At 39.2% G+C, this 17,771-nt stretch overlaps 1 protein-coding gene across 1 annotated transcript in view; it reads right to left on the minus strand.

Moving 5' to 3' along the window:
- The window catches only part of WDR36 (WD repeat domain 36), a 32,461-nt gene extending 15,106 nt beyond the window's left edge, over positions 1-17,355 (minus strand). Inside the window, exons 1-16 of the mRNA XM_071448583.1 lie at positions 17,168-17,355; positions 15,894-15,921; positions 12,972-13,072; positions 12,367-12,484; positions 11,349-11,481; positions 10,433-10,487; positions 9,767-9,899; positions 8,636-8,811; positions 8,017-8,137; positions 6,540-6,605; positions 5,516-5,599; positions 3,949-4,103; positions 2,737-2,851; positions 1,356-1,521; positions 976-1,084; positions 128-207 (exon numbers count right to left, since the gene is read on the minus strand). Coding sequence (XP_071304684.1) covers positions 128-207; positions 976-1,084; positions 1,356-1,521; positions 2,737-2,851; positions 3,949-4,103; positions 5,516-5,599; positions 6,540-6,605; positions 8,017-8,137; positions 8,636-8,811; positions 9,767-9,899; positions 10,433-10,487; positions 11,349-11,481; positions 12,367-12,484; positions 12,972-13,072; positions 15,894-15,921; positions 17,168-17,314 — 1,787 coding nt within the window. The 5' untranslated portion in view covers positions 17,315-17,355. The remainder of the gene's footprint in view (positions 1-127; positions 208-975; positions 1,085-1,355; positions 1,522-2,736; positions 2,852-3,948; positions 4,104-5,515; positions 5,600-6,539; positions 6,606-8,016; positions 8,138-8,635; positions 8,812-9,766; positions 9,900-10,432; positions 10,488-11,348; positions 11,482-12,366; positions 12,485-12,971; positions 13,073-15,893; positions 15,922-17,167) is intronic.
- Between the last annotated feature and the right edge of the window lie 416 nt (positions 17,356-17,771).

Genomic DNA, 17,771 nt, shown 5'->3' on the forward strand with positions numbered 1-17,771 from the left:
AAATAGTGGGCAGAATTGTTTTATCATGTGCAACACATCTGGTAACAGATAATCAAGCCAGAAAGCTTTCTGCCATTTATCAGAAAGGGGATTGTTTCTTGTGCTGTATGTTTTAAAATTTACTCACCATCCAGAGGGAAGGTCCCAAGTCTTAATGGAACAGTCCATTGATGAAGTTATCAGCCAACGACCATCAGGACTGAAAGTCTACAATAAAATAGCCAATTTAATGGCACAACCAATAAGCCAGTCCCCACAGGAGGCCCTGCCAAGATCAGACTGCTCCCTAAAACCCAGGTGAAATGGTATGGCCATAAGCCAAAACTGACAGTAACACGACTGGAAGTGAAGAAAGAACAAAACCAGAAGCTTTTTAAGAAGAGGCTCAAACATAAAGCACAAGATGTATCTCACTGTTAGTCACAGTGCTTCAGTCGTCACTTTTATGTTCATGGTGGAAACCCATTTCTAAGCATAAAGTTGAGTAAGTCAAGTAAATACTATTTTAGTAGCATTTATAAATAAATTTGAAGCTAAAAACTATTTCAGTTAACAGTACAATGAACTATTACATAAAATGTAAATAAGGAATTATCCATGTGCTGCATAATCTCAGATGTTTTCAGTTTGTTATCTTTTTTATATACACAGCTGAGATTTCTGCAGTTTTGCTCCTCAATGCAATTTTCATTATTCCCAGTGCTTTGTTTTGTTTGACCCCCAAATCAGCTTGCTGTTACAGTTTAAAGCTATTGTTAAATCACAAAGCAGATTAAAAAACAGATGGCAATTTGGCCACTTTACATTTCCAAATTAAAGGTGACTAAAAGTGCTGTGAAGCTGAACTACAGCTTTACTGCTCACAGAGTGAACGTAATACCCAGTGATTTAATAAATGCAGAGAAATCCACCAGCTGTAAAATCTGTTAGGTATCTGTGTATGGCACCTGTTACAGAAAATGAGTTAACAATTACCATGTCATTAATCCGTCCATGGTGTCCTGAGAATGTCCTGACAGTCTTCCTGGTTTCTATATCCAAAACACTAATAGTGAAGTCATCAAAGGCAATTCCCAGAATACCACTGCCAAGAAACATCAACAGACATGAGAGAGAATACTCAAGAGACAAAAAACATCCTAACATTGTTCCAGGTATCTTTTATCCTAAAAATAACAAGTCTTACATTCCTTCAGTCTAATAAAATGTCCTGTCATCCTCTGTCTACTAGTCAGTTGTATTTCAAAGCATTAGAAGAATAAATTCTAATATATTCTAATTAAGAGTACTGGTTGCCATTCTAGATAAATACATTCACCAAACGCTGTACACATGAAATAACTTCAGTTTCTTACCTGTCTCTGTGCAGCAGAATTCCACTTGGAGAAGAAGAAAGTTCAGTGGAATAAACCAGATCTTTCACTTTGAATTTCCAAAATTTAATTAATCCTTCACTACCAGCTGTGATTACCAGCTGGTTCAATCCATCCACAGCTACCCCTCTAATGGCCCCTTCATGTGCTGCAAATCAAGAGAAAAAAGGGTATTATTTCAGAATTTAAACTTAGCACAGAAATCAGCTGAATAACAAACTCTGGTTTGTTTATCTTTGCCTGACTACAATGAATAATCAGCAAGCATATGGCAATTTGAAAGCCACTTGTCAAGATGCTCCAGCATTCTAGGTTTTTTTTTATCTCTACACAAACCAAATGGATTTCAAGTAAACACCTAGGATACAAGCAAGAAGTGCAATCGAAGATGAGTGTTAGCTCTTATTTCTGCTTTCAGTTTGGGGAAGTTTTTGTGATTGTGAGATTTGAAGGATTTTTGAATCACTTCAGGGATGCCTCCAAGAGGAACCACCACTCCAGACAAAATTTACAGCTTCAGCTCAGGCACAAAGTCTGGGAGCTTTCCAAAGCTGCTTCACACTGCAGTGTAAAGACAAGACATAGCTCCTCTAGTTTTGGATCAATTTTATTTCTTAATCTATACCTAGGGCTACTGGCCAGTAAGCTAATTTAGAAAATTCATCCCACTATCAAGCAATGATTTTATAAAGAGACTACTTCATGTTTGCTAAGCTAGCTGGCTTTTAGAAATCCAGTAATCTTAAGGGCTCAGCAGGACTCTTTCCTTGTTTCTAAAACAAAAAAATTCAAATCATGAGTGCCAAAAAACCATGTATGAGAGTATATGGAATATACATAAAATATACATGCATGCAAATCTAAAAGAAATGTCAGGGCACAGTCACATTATGTCCTAAATTTGCAGATGGGTAATTAAAAAATAACACCATATGCAAAGAGCTGGACTTGCTCAGGACTTCAATTTTCCTTCCATTTCTAAGCAGGGAGCACAAAACAGATGGGAACATTTACCTAGGAGACAGAATCCTATAAAACAAGAAGCCAAATACTGAAAATGTGACTATCTCAAAAAGAGTGGAGGCCATAGTATCTCATTTAAGTGCTAATCATTGTGGTAACTGACAACTTTGTTTTAAATAAAACCAGGGATATGTTAACATCAGAGTTGTTAAAATTATCAAGGATCCTGTCCTTCAAGTCATGTTTCTGATTGCAAGACAGGACAGGGCACCATAATTAGAAAAACTGGAATGCATCCCAAATTCAACTCAGAACCTACACTGAATTTTCATGATGACAGAACACAAGGTGACTGCTGCTCTGTTAAGTGCCAGTGTTTGGGAAGTTTAGGAGCCCTTACCTGTTTCTTTGCCGTAATACCCTCTGTGAATGCCAGACTGCATGTTATACACATCTACCTGTCCAGTTGACATCCCAATTACAGCAAAATTACCACACGAGGTAATGTCAACTGCCTTTCAAGGGAAGAAAAAAAAAATCAATCAACAACACAAAGCACCTATGAAAACCACTCTTTAGGTGTCTGTCAAGTAGGGAAGTTGTCAGAATATCAGGAATACAAAACACTAGTACATATTTGGGGAAACCTGCACAAAACAAATAAATTACATCTCAAGAGAGCAGAGGGAGAAGCTCTTAAAATGAACAAATAGTCAACATGTAATAAATATGGCAATGCATGGTTGTGAAAGATAATGAAATCCTAACTTAGTGGCATCCAAAAGAAGCCATAGGTAATATTATCAGCATTGTAAATTAAATAATAAAGATTGCCACAAATTCAATCCTTAAGACAAATGGCAAGCACGGAAACTGCTCTTTCAATGCCTGCGTTACCAATACCCACCCAAGTTAGGGTGAGGTCACAGAGAGTTTCAATAGGAAGAAACAAAGAAACAACAGTCTAGATTTCCTTGGAAAGCTACAGTCCAAAGAATCTAGTAGATTCTAATAGAATGTAATAGAATCAAAAGAAAACTGGATATTTACAATTTAATTTATCTAACACCTAACTACTAAGCAAAATGTCAAAAAACCATGTATCACAAGACATAGGAGTTGCATTAACCCCTAGAAAATGTGGGGTGCCACAGCAATTCCTCCTATAAAAAGCTGGTAAACCTCAGCAAACATTTGTATCCCCTTCACTGTGTGTTTGAGACAATTGTGACCAGCTCAAGTTGTAAAGGATTTTTGAGGTAATATCCTTCTTGCAACTTGGAAATACACTTCCCAGTACTGCCAAAAAAAGCTCAGTAATCTGCATTCTCAGAGTAAGTTAATCAGCACAGGCATACAGACAACTCTACATTGCTGTGACAGACTAAAGGTAAACACCAACCACCTCTCTGAGCCAGAAAGTAAGTGCATTTAACCTGAATGTTTAGGGGAAAAGAACAGCTTTTTGTAGCTGGCAGAAAGCACTCTTCTAGCAACTAAAACACATCTAGACTGTGCTTTTTCATTCTAAGGATTATTTCTGTACCAACAGGAATCAAAATAGCATACATACACTGTTAATCTGAGGAAATCTTATCCCAAGTAAACTTACTGTTGCATAGATATCAATAGGTTTGTGTTTGCTAAATTCTTCTGGCCTCAGTTTGTGAGCTCCCATGGAGGTTTTCTGATAGTTCCAGGTTGTACAGGTTATATACCCCTGATGGCAGGCAACAATACCATCCCAGTCACTCTGATGTGCCACCTCTGCAAGGAAACACAGAGTCCTTTTAGAAACAGTAACTCTAAGGTCAAACTTCAGCTCTCTTGATATTTTAAACAGAACAGTTAATATTTAGTGTTCTTGTTACACACTCAAAAGGCAACCACTCAGAAATACCACAGGGCAAACAGCTGTACATGTGTAGTGTAAATAAAATGTTAAAACAAAACCTCAAGCACTGTTTTGCACATTATGCTCTGTGTTTTTGTACATTTTAACCTCTGCAGTTTGAAATGCATATTTCAATGTAAATGTTTTAAACTGGTTTAAATGGTTTAGACTGCTCAATCTGTACACATTTCCAGCTGAGTGTCTTTAACTTTTTCTTCAGCTGTTGAAGCAGCAGAAGCCACCAGATAATGTCAGGTTTAAGAGCTAAATCTGATTCACATAGCAAAATACTGCTTTTGTGTTTCCAGGAAAATTGTTTATCAAAAGCTCAGTATCCAAACTTTGTAGTCAAATATGAGATATGGAGATCTAAATAATGAGCAAGTTTGATTTTTTTCCTGGAAATTTAAAAAAATTGAGAGCTTGAAACTAGGTACTTCTAGAACTTAAAAGATTAAAACAAGATACAAACTGGTTCACTTAACTGAACAAAGAGAACAAAGAAAACAATGTATTTAAGTAAGTGGAGGTTTCAAGTCTTCAAATACAGGCAGCTCTAATTTTAAAATTAATCGATTTTAAATATAAATCTTAAAAATTTACACACATTCTTGCAACAAGAGTGTACAGACAGTCTATACCACAGAAGTCAAATGGCTCCACAAAATTGTAAATCCAGATCTTTCAACATAGGAAACAATAAAACATCCTCAGAAGAGAGAATACCTACACTTCTGACAAAAGAGATTTCAAGTCTGAAGAGGAGGTCATTAATTCAAAGAAGCACATTTTGATGAAGCAAATGTAATTGTAATTCTGCCTAAAGAAGTTAGATTCATTATTGCATACTGAATTACAAATGAACTGATTATTGAAATTCAGCTTTAAAAAATGACTCAAATAAGTGTACTGAGGACTCAAAACCAACTGTAAGTGTAACTAAGACTTCCTCAGCTGACAAAGATCATCCTCCACCTAGCTGCTGGCTCTGCAACCTTAAATAATATGTATATCTGTAGATTTTGGTTCCCATGCAGGAGATTTTCAAGCCAAGAGCCAGATAAGGATGTTTTAACATAAAATGCTCTTTTTGAGATATTGGAACAGTTTACCAAGTCAAACACACTTTTTAACTGTCACTCAGTAGCTCACGAAAGGCCACAGAATAATCTAGATATAGCATGTGCTTCCGAAACAATAGTGTTTTGAGGGTTAAAAACTGAAATTAATACATGAAGATAATATACTCACATTTAATTTGTAACCTATGTCAAAGACCACTCACCTGAAGCAAAGGCTATAATTGGTGGAAGTGCCATCGTATCCAGCTTAAGGCCTTTCTTTTTTGATTTCTTTTTATTAATTGAACCTTAAAAATAGACATTAAGGGTCTTAGTCTCATTGTCAGAACTGAGAGTAATGGTTTAAAATGGACTGTTAACAAAATGCAACGCTCCTTTTAAATTTAGAAACATTTGGCTTAAATAAACACAATCCTGTTCCCTAGGTTTGTAGAGCTAAGAACACTAATAGTTTGTGTTAAAATTCATGCAATGCTGAGCAAATCACCACTTTTACATTCACAGCTGTGAATTCACTACTCAATCTACTTGTTCCAGGATCTTGTGCTGAAATCCTGAGGCAAAGGTTCCCCCATCACAGCTGAAAATGTGGTCCTATAGACATGACTATATAAAGTAATAAACAGTACCCAGACCTTTCAGTAACCAAAGAATCCTGAATTTCAAATTAATGCCCAAATTCACTTTTATGCATCTTTTTAAACAGGTCCAAATACATATAAACAACATGGACAGATAGTTAAAACTAAGAATTATTTGAATCTTTCTGATCCTTGCTCTCCCAAATGAAAGTGTTCCTTAACCATGGCATGATGCGCAAGTTGTGTTTAAGTCAAACTGTACACTGAATCAAAAGAACTCAAGCCAAGAAATATGAACTGGCTAATCATTTAGTCAACTGAACAGAATGGAAACAGGGTAAAAAGCTGCAATTACATATGCTGAAATGGGAGCTGGTGCAGTTCATACAAAATGTCATACAAAAATCATGCACAGTGTTTCCCACAGTGAAGTAACATACACTGCCATGATCAGAAATCTCTTTTTTAAAAGTATAATCAAATATGGCAGCACACTTATTGCAGGAAGGACTGAGTCTGCAGAATAAGGAGAGGTGATTAGGTTTTATAGAACAGCTGAAATGAAAATAAGGCCTGACTAACATTTACATATATGCTTTTCTGGCCTTCTTTTCACTCGTGTTTGTACTTTGACTGAGATACTTACCACGTCCTAAACTTTTATTGAACTTTTCATGCACAGTTGAAAAAGATTGCAATGTTCCATCTTGACCTAAGAAAGTATTAGCACAGAGCAAATGAAGGGCAAAAATCAACTTTACATATAAGCTATTTGAGCAAGAAAAGTAAAAGGTAAGCAATAAGCAACTTTAAACACTGTAATAAGGTATTTACTAAAAATTCCGGTCCAAGAATAAATACAGATACACTCTAAGTGGCAGAACTAATGGAATCTAATTTTCTACATCCCATTCCTACAACTCTGCCCTGCACATTATCAGAATGACCCCTCTTCACAGACATCTTTTCTATGTTCAATTCCTCTGACTCTGTAATGTTCGTGACATTAATGAAATTTTATGAAGTTAATCTGAGGAGATGCCTCTTCTAAGGAAACCAGTAGCCCATGAAAGGCAACTCTAAATCACTTCTGCTGCACAAAGTTTGATCACTGTTTCAGAAAGGAGGGCAGAGTGTCAGTCTCTCTGCACCGCAGATACATCAGATCTCAAAGGTTAAGTCCCTTTTCATTGTAAAGGTTGTGTTTGTGCCTTCACCACTGAAAAAGCAAATGTGAAGATTTGTTAAGCAGCACTTAAGATTGAGATTGTGGTTTGTCTGGTGTGAGCTGAAATACAGACAATAACTCATTACATGAATACAAGTCACTAGCTGGATGACTAGCAAGAGATTTTAGTACAGGTAGAGTAATGATTTCAAAAGTAGGCCATACAATTAATTTCTTAAGAGTAATTCAAGACCAGGTGGTGAGTCTCTATCATCTCATCACCTAAGTGGTCTAGGGTAAAACACCAGCACTTCCCTTGCCTAAGGGGTCTTTTTAAATATGCTAGTTTCTAAGGAAGGGTAGTCACTTATGCAATTTTACACTTTTAGATTAATATCTCAGTTAAAATCAACCTAGAAAATATATATTACAGATACAAGTATGCTGCAATATATTACAAAGACAGTGCAAGCCACAAAGCTTGATCAAACTAGTGGAAAAAGTAGTTACTAAATGCATTACACTGCTTATTTTTCCCCTGCCACAACCAAATTTTTTGAGTTGTTACAGGTTTCATTCTGACCAGCTAATACTTGCTCAGAAGATAACAAAACCATTTTTATTCATCAAATATAAACCATTTTTATTCATCAAATATATAAATATGGATGATAAGAGTAGCTCCTTTGCTATTCTGCTTTCAAGTACTCTTCAGCTTGCGGATGTGTTATTCTAGGGAAACACTAGTTTCCTACTAGAGTAGGAAAACTCTAGTGAAACACTTTGTTACAGTAATAAATTATGCTGTTTATGTTAGCCACTTACTATGTTTCATAAACACATTATACAACACTTGAAATATAATCTAGTGTATTAATAAAACAAAGACACTTAGCTCTGCACATTTTCTTTAGCACAGCAAGAAAGCAGACTGAAGAAGAATGGAAACTCATACCTGCACTAAGAATCTGCTCTCCGTTTTGCCCGTGATATCTGATTTTTGTTGGTGGTGCACTATGTCCCATTCGGCTTCTCAGTACACGACCTGTACCACCAGGCCCATCAAAAATCCAAATCTGTACCCCAAAATAAGCAGAAAAAACCAGGCTGACAAACACTGCCTTGCCAATAATTGCACCTCTTGTCAGCAGAACGTGTTTCTCTGGGAGCTGGTGCAGCCAACTTCACACACTGGCTTTCAGCCTTAACCCTCAAACTTTGGAAGCTTCCATCACATTACTTTATTTGTTTCCTGCTGTTCATTCTGCCCTTCCACCAAAGCCTAGTGGCATCAGAGGACATGCAGCATAAGGGACTTTTATCAGCAGCAACTGCTTATGATCCAAAACATTATCAAAATGGATAAAGATTTAAAAGCATACTGGGATATAAAGTCTGGTTCTGGAAATGTGGATCCAAAGCTTTGTTCTTCAAGGGTACTACACAAAGCAGTAAATGAAGCAATGACAACATAGCAGCAAATCTTTAAACTACAGTCCACTACAGTCCAACTCAAACCAGCAACCTGAGTTTTGTTGTACTGGTTTCAGAGAGCAGCAGAGATTGTAACTCACGCGTAGAGCATTATCAGCACCATTAGTAACAAGAAGTGGCTCCCCAGGGACAAATGTCATGCCAGCTATTGCTGTGGAATGGGCATCTTGCATCTGACACATCAGCTTCTTCTCTTCTAGATCCCACAAAGCAATGTGTCCAACTGGGCTTCCAGCTGCCATTACTGGGTGTCCATCTGCTCAAAAAAAAAAAAAAAAGTTCAAAAGGTTTGCTTATTGACATTCAGCTCATCCCTACTGTCTTGTCACATCTTAAAACTGATGCTAGACAAGTCTATAACCACAAGGAAAAAGAAATCTCAAGCTGATGCTAGAAATAATATAGGTTTTAACAGAAATATTGTAATATGTCTATCAGAAAAGAAACAAAATTCACTGATTAAAAAAATATTACTTTTTCATATCAGAGAACAACAAAATCTCTAAATCCAGCAATCAAGAGTCAGAGATTTTGCTTGAAAACACAATAGGTATTGACAGAAAAAGGCTCTCTTTCTACTTCTCACAAGTCTTTCCAAAATTTTCTCCTGTATCATTCCTCCTCAACAGGGTGTGCACTCAATCTATATTCTGTTAAGATTCACAAGATTATTCAAATGAGAGATTAGATTTGGTATCAACAGCTCTGCAGGCAGGATCAACATTAGAATAACTAGCTCTAATAATTAGGACATGTTTGTTAGCCAAGAAAAAGCTGTGAATACAAGTCAAGATTCCCCAGTAACATCCATTCAGTATTCACCCAACTATTAACATTCTAACATTTGGAGGGGGGTAAGACACTGCTGAGCAGTAGGTATGGACACTAAAGCAGGATGTACTGATTACAATACCTCTGACAATTGTGTACTGTATCAGCTCTTGGCACACTGTCAACAAACTTTTATTTTCAAGTATACTGTATATCACTTTCTATGCAATATGAACACAAGAAAATGCTATAAAACACTTAGCATGATGAAAATGCATGATCTCACTTATTGCTACCTTTTCTAGACCACCTTCAGCCTTTGGAAACTGAAACTCTCAGCACAAATTTGATTCTGAAATGTTTTATCATGAAGTGTTTTCCTCCATTTCTTTAATCTTAGTGCTTTCATACATATTTTCACTAAAAACACTACGACTTACCTGTACGAAAAGATATTGCTGTGATGGGACCCCAGTCCTGTTGAAATTTCATCAGAGTTTCATCAAACTTAATATTATGTACAATGATATGACCAGATACAAGGCCGACAGCAACAACATCCACTGCTGGAGCCTGCAAAAAATGAAAAAAAAATCTGTTTCCAGAAGCTGGGACTACTGTGAAAAACAGAGCTTTTGTGAGTTTATCCTAGACAACTCTGACCATTTCCACCAGCTGTCATCAATGCTACTGTTAAGTTTTAACTTACTTTTGTATCTAAAAAAAAATTATAGCAAATGCATTACAAAATCTTTTATTGAATCAAGAAAATCTACACTTTATCAAACTCCAAAGCAAAACAAATTTGGCAAAAAACTACCAGCATCATGAAGCTTCATGATACACCTGCATCTTGAAATCTCTGTGACTTCATGACATCATTCAGTGAAGACTATAGATATGATGAACACAAAACAGGTAAGATGCCAAATAAAACAGAACTAGGAATAGAGGAAGAGCAGATAACAAACCTTCAGTCAAGAGAGGGTTACTATAATTACCTGGGAGAATACATGCCATCTTTACTGATGTAATTTTAAACCAAATTTTGCCTGCTGTTCTTGACCAATTACATATGAAAATAAAAGATAACGAAAAATACTAACTTGTTCAAGAGTTGTGACTGCTAAGCCCCATCCTGGAAACGAGTACAAGAGTTTGCTGTGAAAAAAAACATAAAAAAACCAATAAATCAATTAACCCTTGGGGATTTTCCGTGACATGGTGATTGCTTTATATGTACTTATACAGAAAGCCTGTGATACTAAGAAGTAAGGTTAAAAACAAAACTTATGGCTAAATTTTATTGAAAAGGCAGTGTTGTGTATTAATACCAGAACAATGACAAAACTATATGCCATGAACATATGAAAAAATGAAATATCTGTGATATCATGGCAAGCTGACTCAGGAGAATGAAACACTGATTTATGCAAGTTGACTTAACATGTGTTTGCAGCATGAACGTTTAAATGCAATAAAGCTCACTGTACTGTACCTGTAACTTTCATGATTTAGAAAAGCAGCTGCTCGTGGTAGGAATGAAATACTGACATTATGGATGATGATCTACTGGAACACGCTCAGAGACAACTGCATGCCTATGCATCTCTTACCTGAATCTAAGCTCAAATGCTAGTAATTACCTCTACTCTACCTGCCAGCACTTCCTTGGACCCACAACAACCAAAAAAATCAAGCTTGGAAGATGGGAGGCAGGAGGCCTGAACATGTTTTTACTATTATTTCAACAGCTTTCATGTGAAAGCTATGTGATTCCAGGAAATTTAAAAAAAAAAATTCCTGAACAGCCCCTGACATTTTGCAAGGAGATTACTCTTACAACACACAACCTGAAAGGCATCAGCATTCAGGGAGCAGCAGCATTCCTTGTTCCTGGAAATATACCAACTGAAAACCTGTGCCAGAAGTCAGTAAAAGATTCCACACTTTAAGAGTATCATTTGTTGCCTATCAAACTACTTGGAGCATGAAGCACAGCCAAAGTATCAAGAATCTTACTTGGATCTTATATTCCATAGCTGCAAGGTTCCTTGTTCACTCCCAAGGAGAATTTTATTCAGATAGGTGCTGGGGTGCAAAAGTGCAGAAACTGCAAAAGTGGCTTTATCAAAATCTATCTGAAGATATTCTTCTGCAAAAACAGCAAGAAACAGTGTTAGTGTGGCTACCCCTACAAATCTGCAGGCTTGTCCTCCCTTTGCAAATGTAAAAGCGGGATAGATGTTTAACTCTTCAAATCTGCAACTGATTTTTCTTACAGGATTAGCTAACATGTAACAGAAGAGGCTAAACATCTTTACAATGTAAACATCTGTTGGCTTGAAGGTGTACTTTTTCCCTGTAAGTCTATCCAGTACAACAATACTGGCAATACCATATCTTTATCTGATTTATATCTTTCTGAGGGATTCCTGCTCCTGCCTGAGCAAAACACCTCACCTGATTAGCATGCCTGTTTGTTATAGCAACTCCAAACTCCTAAAGCCTGGTTACAGACACTTTCAAGAACCAGCACGCAGAGAATAACACTGGTCACACGAATGAATGCTTTCTAAAGAAACATGTTTGGGGCACTGAAGCACAATTGCACAAAGCACTTGACAACGGCATGAGAAGATGCTGACACACACAAAAAGATTATACATTAGCACTTAGTCATACCCAGTCTGTTAGATACCGAGGAATTACAAGAATTAGAAATAATGCCAAAGCTGCTCTATCACAGCCTTTATGAGAAAATGGAACACTAGAATGCAATTTTCATATAATCATTCTTTCTTTTACATCTACACGGAATCTCACTGAGCCTCTGCACATGGCAGAGTATCCATTAATGAAACATTACTGCAGGATTAGGACTTCAGATCAACTAAATTAGCATGATCATGTAAGAATTTTCTTTTTTAAGAATAAATTGCATCTGAATGTGCGCATTTAAAAAACACCCTTCTTCTTAAATTACTGAATGTCTAACAGTGCTATCCTATAAAGCAGCAAGAAAAATAAAATCTCTCACCTTCTGACTGTATATTCCAAACAATAAGAACATTATCAACATCCACAGAGATGACATGATCACCAAAAGGCTGTAGAAGGTGTATCTTTGCCTTGTGGCCTTCATAGGTATGAACCACCTATAATTTCAAAATAGAAATGCTTCTAATAAGCTGTTAAGGTAGAATATCATGTTAACATAATACTTGAGGACAACTAAAAGATGTCAGCAACAAGTTCAAATAAAATTCATGGAAAGGACACACAACTTGAAATGCAAGAGAGCTAATTGTATCTGATATTTAAAACTGTTCGAAAAAAATATGCTAGCTAGGCATTTTTAATTATTTTCAATTAATTTAGCTTATGTGAATTGATGATTTTTTTCAATCTTTAAATAGCTACTTAATTATTCCAATTAATATGCGAAACACAGTTCAGCATAATGGAATTTGCTCTTATGTTCCAGTTTAAGCCTTTGACTCCTCATTTCACAGCTTGTTTCCCTAAAACTGAAGGTACCAAACAGCTACTGAAATAGGCATTCAGAGAAAATTAACTGCCTTGATACCACAGACACGACACAACTGTTTTGTACTACTGAGTAATAAGTAAGCTAATAGAAACCTCTTTGTTCCTGGCAAAAGCATGGAGAATATTGTCGTATGAAGCAAATATCAGCATGCGATCTGCTGCCAAACATGTGATGTCCTGTGGCAAAGTGTTACCTGTTGATCAAACAAAAGAAAAGTTAAACGAGTTTCGGGTTCTTAGCAAGAGAGAAAGCTTGACAAGTGTATTTCTTTGGCATAGTGACCCACAAAGAAAACCCTCTGTTCGAACATCATGTTGAATTTTAGAGAAATACACACATTTCAGAAGAATGCAAATATTACTACAAAACATTACACCAGTAACAACATCATAAGTAAGATAAGATTGGAAGAACATAAGGCTGTTATTTTGAAAAGCACTTGAAAATAAATCAGTGACATATCTCTGTAAGTAAAGGTACACATTAGCTCTGTGAGGGCTGAAAAAACAGATGATAAATCAAGTCTCAACATTAGCAATGCTTATTAAGTTAAGTTATTCTGCAGGCCTGGGAGTTAGTGACTCACTCCTGCACCTATCTCCTGATCACACAAAGAATTTAATGCTCTAAGAATACATTTCATTCCTTACCTCATGACTGGTTTAGAAAGAGTATCTAATATTGGGATATTTACTTTACTAGCTCAAAAGGTAAAAGAATCAAAGTTCCAGACCACACTGAGAAGCTGCTGGTGTGGTCCCAAATAGTAGAAAAAAGGAAAAAAATTACTATAGGGAATAATACTCTCAATCTAAGGAAATATAAAAATGTAAATTACTAAAGCACTTTACACTTCTGCAGAGAAACACTAGGTCAAAAATCACTGTGGGAGTGCACCCATGATACAAACTAGCATGGTCACACAGCAGCCTTTCCCACAAAGGTGCTTTGTACCGTGAATCGTTAGCAGGCACAAAGAAAACTGCACCCTCTGCTGTACTGCAGCACAGCTTCAAAGGGAGGAACTAAAATAAGAACATAAAATAAGGTTGCACTCCATGAGGTTTCATTTGTTTGAGCATATCTTCCCACAGCACCTCTGAAGTGACTCAGGCTTACAACCAGGTTACAGACACCTGGCAATCCACAGGAGCTGCATGCAAGGCTGCTTAGGCTAAGACAGCTTTAGACAGACCCAAGTTAAAAAGTTCAGAGCATCAACCACATAACATCTACAAACCAACAGCACCATAAAAATATGAGAGGCACAGCATTCATTTTTTTCAATCACAATTTTGTATGTAAACATCTCAATTTCTCAAAAAGCTTAGATGATTACATTTTGTAAGAAGATGTAGCCCACTGTAGAACAGAATATGCAATGTTTTTATCGCTTTGCAAGCTGAAAAAGTTAATTTGTTTACACCTTTAAAAATGCATAGCTGAAATCTTAATCTAGTCCTGGTTGTGTGACATTTATTCTCAAATTTACAGATCCTCTATTAATAGAAAATATTTTATATATGACATCTCTGTAAAAACTTTGTGGTACACAGAAGTAAAGCCCCTACTTTTCAAGACAGAGTGCATCCCTCTGAATCATGTAAGTGTCAAGTGAAAGGGAGCTTTGGAAATCAACTGGTTCAACATGCCACCAGCTCCTCACAAAGTTTATCTCCAGTACTAGACTGGGTTAGCTGCAGCTGTGCCCAGCTGAGTCTTGAACACTCCTGTGGAAGGAGTTCTCCTCAAGGTTTACACTGTACCACAGTTACCTCTTTGGGACACTTTTCCTACCCTCCACTGTGACCCTCTCAGGGTCTCAGCAGTCTGTGGGTGTTGCCCCTTGCTGCTCTGCCTACCACCATCAGCACAAATCCAGCCCCACCATCCTTCTGCCCTTCAGGCACCCTTTGGGTCACCCTGAATCTTCTTAGCACTACGCAGATATAGTTACTCCAATGTCTCTTTTCATACTGCTTGCTGTAGACACTCTCTGCTCCTCTGCCTGTCTCCTGCAGGAGGAAGGAGAGCTGTGGAAGGGACAGAACCACACTAACAGGGTGCTGCAGTCCAGGCACGGCCCCACCAGCATGAGGTGCAGGGGGAGAAGAGCTTTGCCTGATCTGCTGGATGCACTCCTGATGAGGTTTGACACCCAGCCTGCCTTACTCACAGCAACCGTGTCTTTGGTCCACATTCAGCCTGGCACCAGCACAGCTCCAGCTTCTCCCCAGAAGGATGCCATGGGCCAGTCAGTTCCCAGCTTGCTCTGTCCCAGGTGCAGCAGGATTCTGCGCTTGCCCTTTGAGGACTTGGCAAGGCTCCTGCTGGCCCGGGATTCATGTTTTGCAGCAGCTCCCTGGACCAAAACTTTGCCATTCTGGGTGTCAAGCTCCTCCTCCTAAAACAGCATCCTCTGCAAGCTTATCCTAGGGGTGCATGCTGCCTCATCACCCTGGCTACTGGGGAGGGTGCTGAAGAACATGGGCCCTGCTGCTGACACCCAGGGTGCTCTGCCACCAAAGGTCAAGTGAATGTCAAGCCATCAATCCATATCCTTTTGTATCCACCAGTACAACCAACTCCTAACACTCCCTGAAGGCATCCACATCTATTTTCTTAATGTATTATTTTTCTCCTATAAGAGTCTTCTAATAATCACAAAAACAACAAAAAAGGGATCTGAAATTAATTCAATAAATTAATAATTGAGCTTTATTCACTGTGCAATCAATCCTTATGGCTTAGAGGTGTTTTTGGAAGAACAAGATGTTAAGAACAGAAGGTTCAAAAGGTATGTCTCTAAAAAAACTAAATTTCAGTTTCAACAGCAGTCTTATTTACAAACTGGTATTTTAGATTTCTCAGATTCCTTTTAATATATTTCAGTGTAAATATTTGCAAGTACAATTTATTTTCTTGTTTTTTAGTTGAAAATGAAGTGCAGATGTTGGACATTTAAAAAAAAATCCCAACAAAATCAAAAGAATTAACAATTTATGAATACTTACTCACAGCAACAATACCAAGCTTCTTCACCTGGAATGAAAATGTTAAAAGAAAAGGTGTTTTTAGTGATTGGTTGCAATGAATTTGGTATAAACAAATTAAAAATTCTAGGAATTAACCTAGACCGGACAATGAATTTGATACTTCACAAACCAGGAAGATTATTCATCCCAGTTTAAAACACTGTCTACTGAAAAACACATAGACAGCAGGTCAAAAGGAATGGGGCAATGCATTTGCCAAAAGACAACTACTCACCAACAGTAAGTTGTGCTTCCTCATGTATTTACCCTAATGCACAGGCATCTTAAGGACATGTTAAGACATCCTGAGGAGCTTGGGTACCATCATTTCCACCTCATCTCTGCTTCTACCTTATTTTCACTACAACCACCATGTATTCTAATTTTATCTCTGTTCACAGAGATTTTGCTTTAGTTGCAAACACCTAGCCATCTCTGCCAGTGATGATCACTACTCTATTCAAAGGCTGTGAAGGAGACTGACAAGAGTGAACGCTAAAAGGCGCCACAGAAGCAGAGAAAGATCTCTGATGTCTGCACTCTGGTGTTCGCTGTACTCAGCTCAGTTCTGTGCTGTACTGCTTCCTATACAGTGAAAATGCTTTGACTGAGCCCAGGGAAGTCACGGAGTCTCCCTCTTTTGAGGCATTCCAAACCCACCTAGACACCTTCCACTGTAAGCTGCTCTAGGTGACCCATCCTTGGCAGGGGGGTTGGTCTGGGTGATCTCCAGAGGCCCCTTCCAACCTTAAGGGCTTTAGGATTCTACACCACAAAAAACCGAGTCCGTATCACAGGCTTTCATCTTGCTGAGCTCAGCTATAATGATCCGTTCTCATACAGGGGTTTTAACAGGATCTGACCGCCCCCCGACCCTAAAGCGTAACCCTCAAACGCTAAACCAGAGCGGGTTTGATTTTTCTCGTGATGAAGGAAAAGCTTCAGTAGCTGGGCGCTACCGACGAATGAGTCGTGCCGCACCGGCTAGCGCTGCCCACACGGCTGAACGAGCTCATTCCCGTCCTGTTCAGCCGGCAGCCTCCCTCTTTCCCTCCCTCCCGGTCAGGCCGGCTGCAGAGGAGCAGCAGCGAGGCGCCACAGCCCCGCACACGCTCCCGCATCACGACGGCGAGGGCGGAGGAGGAGGGGAGGAAGAGGCGGATCTCTCAGCACGGCCCCGGCCTCCCCACGGCCGGTGGGAGCGGGAAGGAGGCCGGGAAAAAGGAGCGGGGACCGGGACGCCGCGTACTCACATTGTAGGTGTGCACGCTGCGCCCGACGGCCACGGCCAGGTAGAATTCGCGGTGGCGGCCGTGGTAGCGCAGGACGTGCGGGACGTGCCCGCTGAAGCGGCCGAGCACCCGGAACGCGGCGAAGAGCCCCGCGCCCTCCCGCGCCATCGCTCCGCACGTGTCCCCGTCCGGGTCCTGGTCCACATCCGCCCGCCCTCCCGCAGGAAGCACCCGGCCGCTTCCGCCGCCCCGCCCCTCCCCGCCGTGCGCCGCCGAAAGCGGCCCCGCTCCGCCCCGGCCCCGCTCCGCACGCCGCTCACGGGCGCGATGCCGCCAACTCTGCCGCAAACACTCCACGCAGCCGCGACTGCGCGGTGGTTTTTTTTTTTTCTTTTATTCTTCATTTTTGTATCCCCTTTTAGTCTTCATTTCGTTATCCCCTTTGCGTGGCAAAGCACCAGGTCCGGTTGCGGGTGGTCCTGCCGTAGAGGCGGCAGCGGGGCGCGAGGTGAGCCCACCTCCGATGGCGCATCCCTCGAGACACCCGCGTCGGGAGCCTCTGAACTTCCCGAGGTGTCTGTTTTGAGTTTTTGTGGTGGTGGTTTTGTATGTGTTTGTTTTTTTT

The sequence above is a fragment of the Agelaius tricolor genome, unplaced genomic scaffold (genome assembly GCF_023055355.1).
Source record: "Agelaius tricolor isolate 1412-34295 unplaced genomic scaffold, bAgeTri1.0.p SCAF_27, whole genome shotgun sequence".
Lineage (NCBI taxonomy): Eukaryota > Metazoa > Chordata > Aves > Passeriformes > Icteridae > Agelaius > Agelaius tricolor.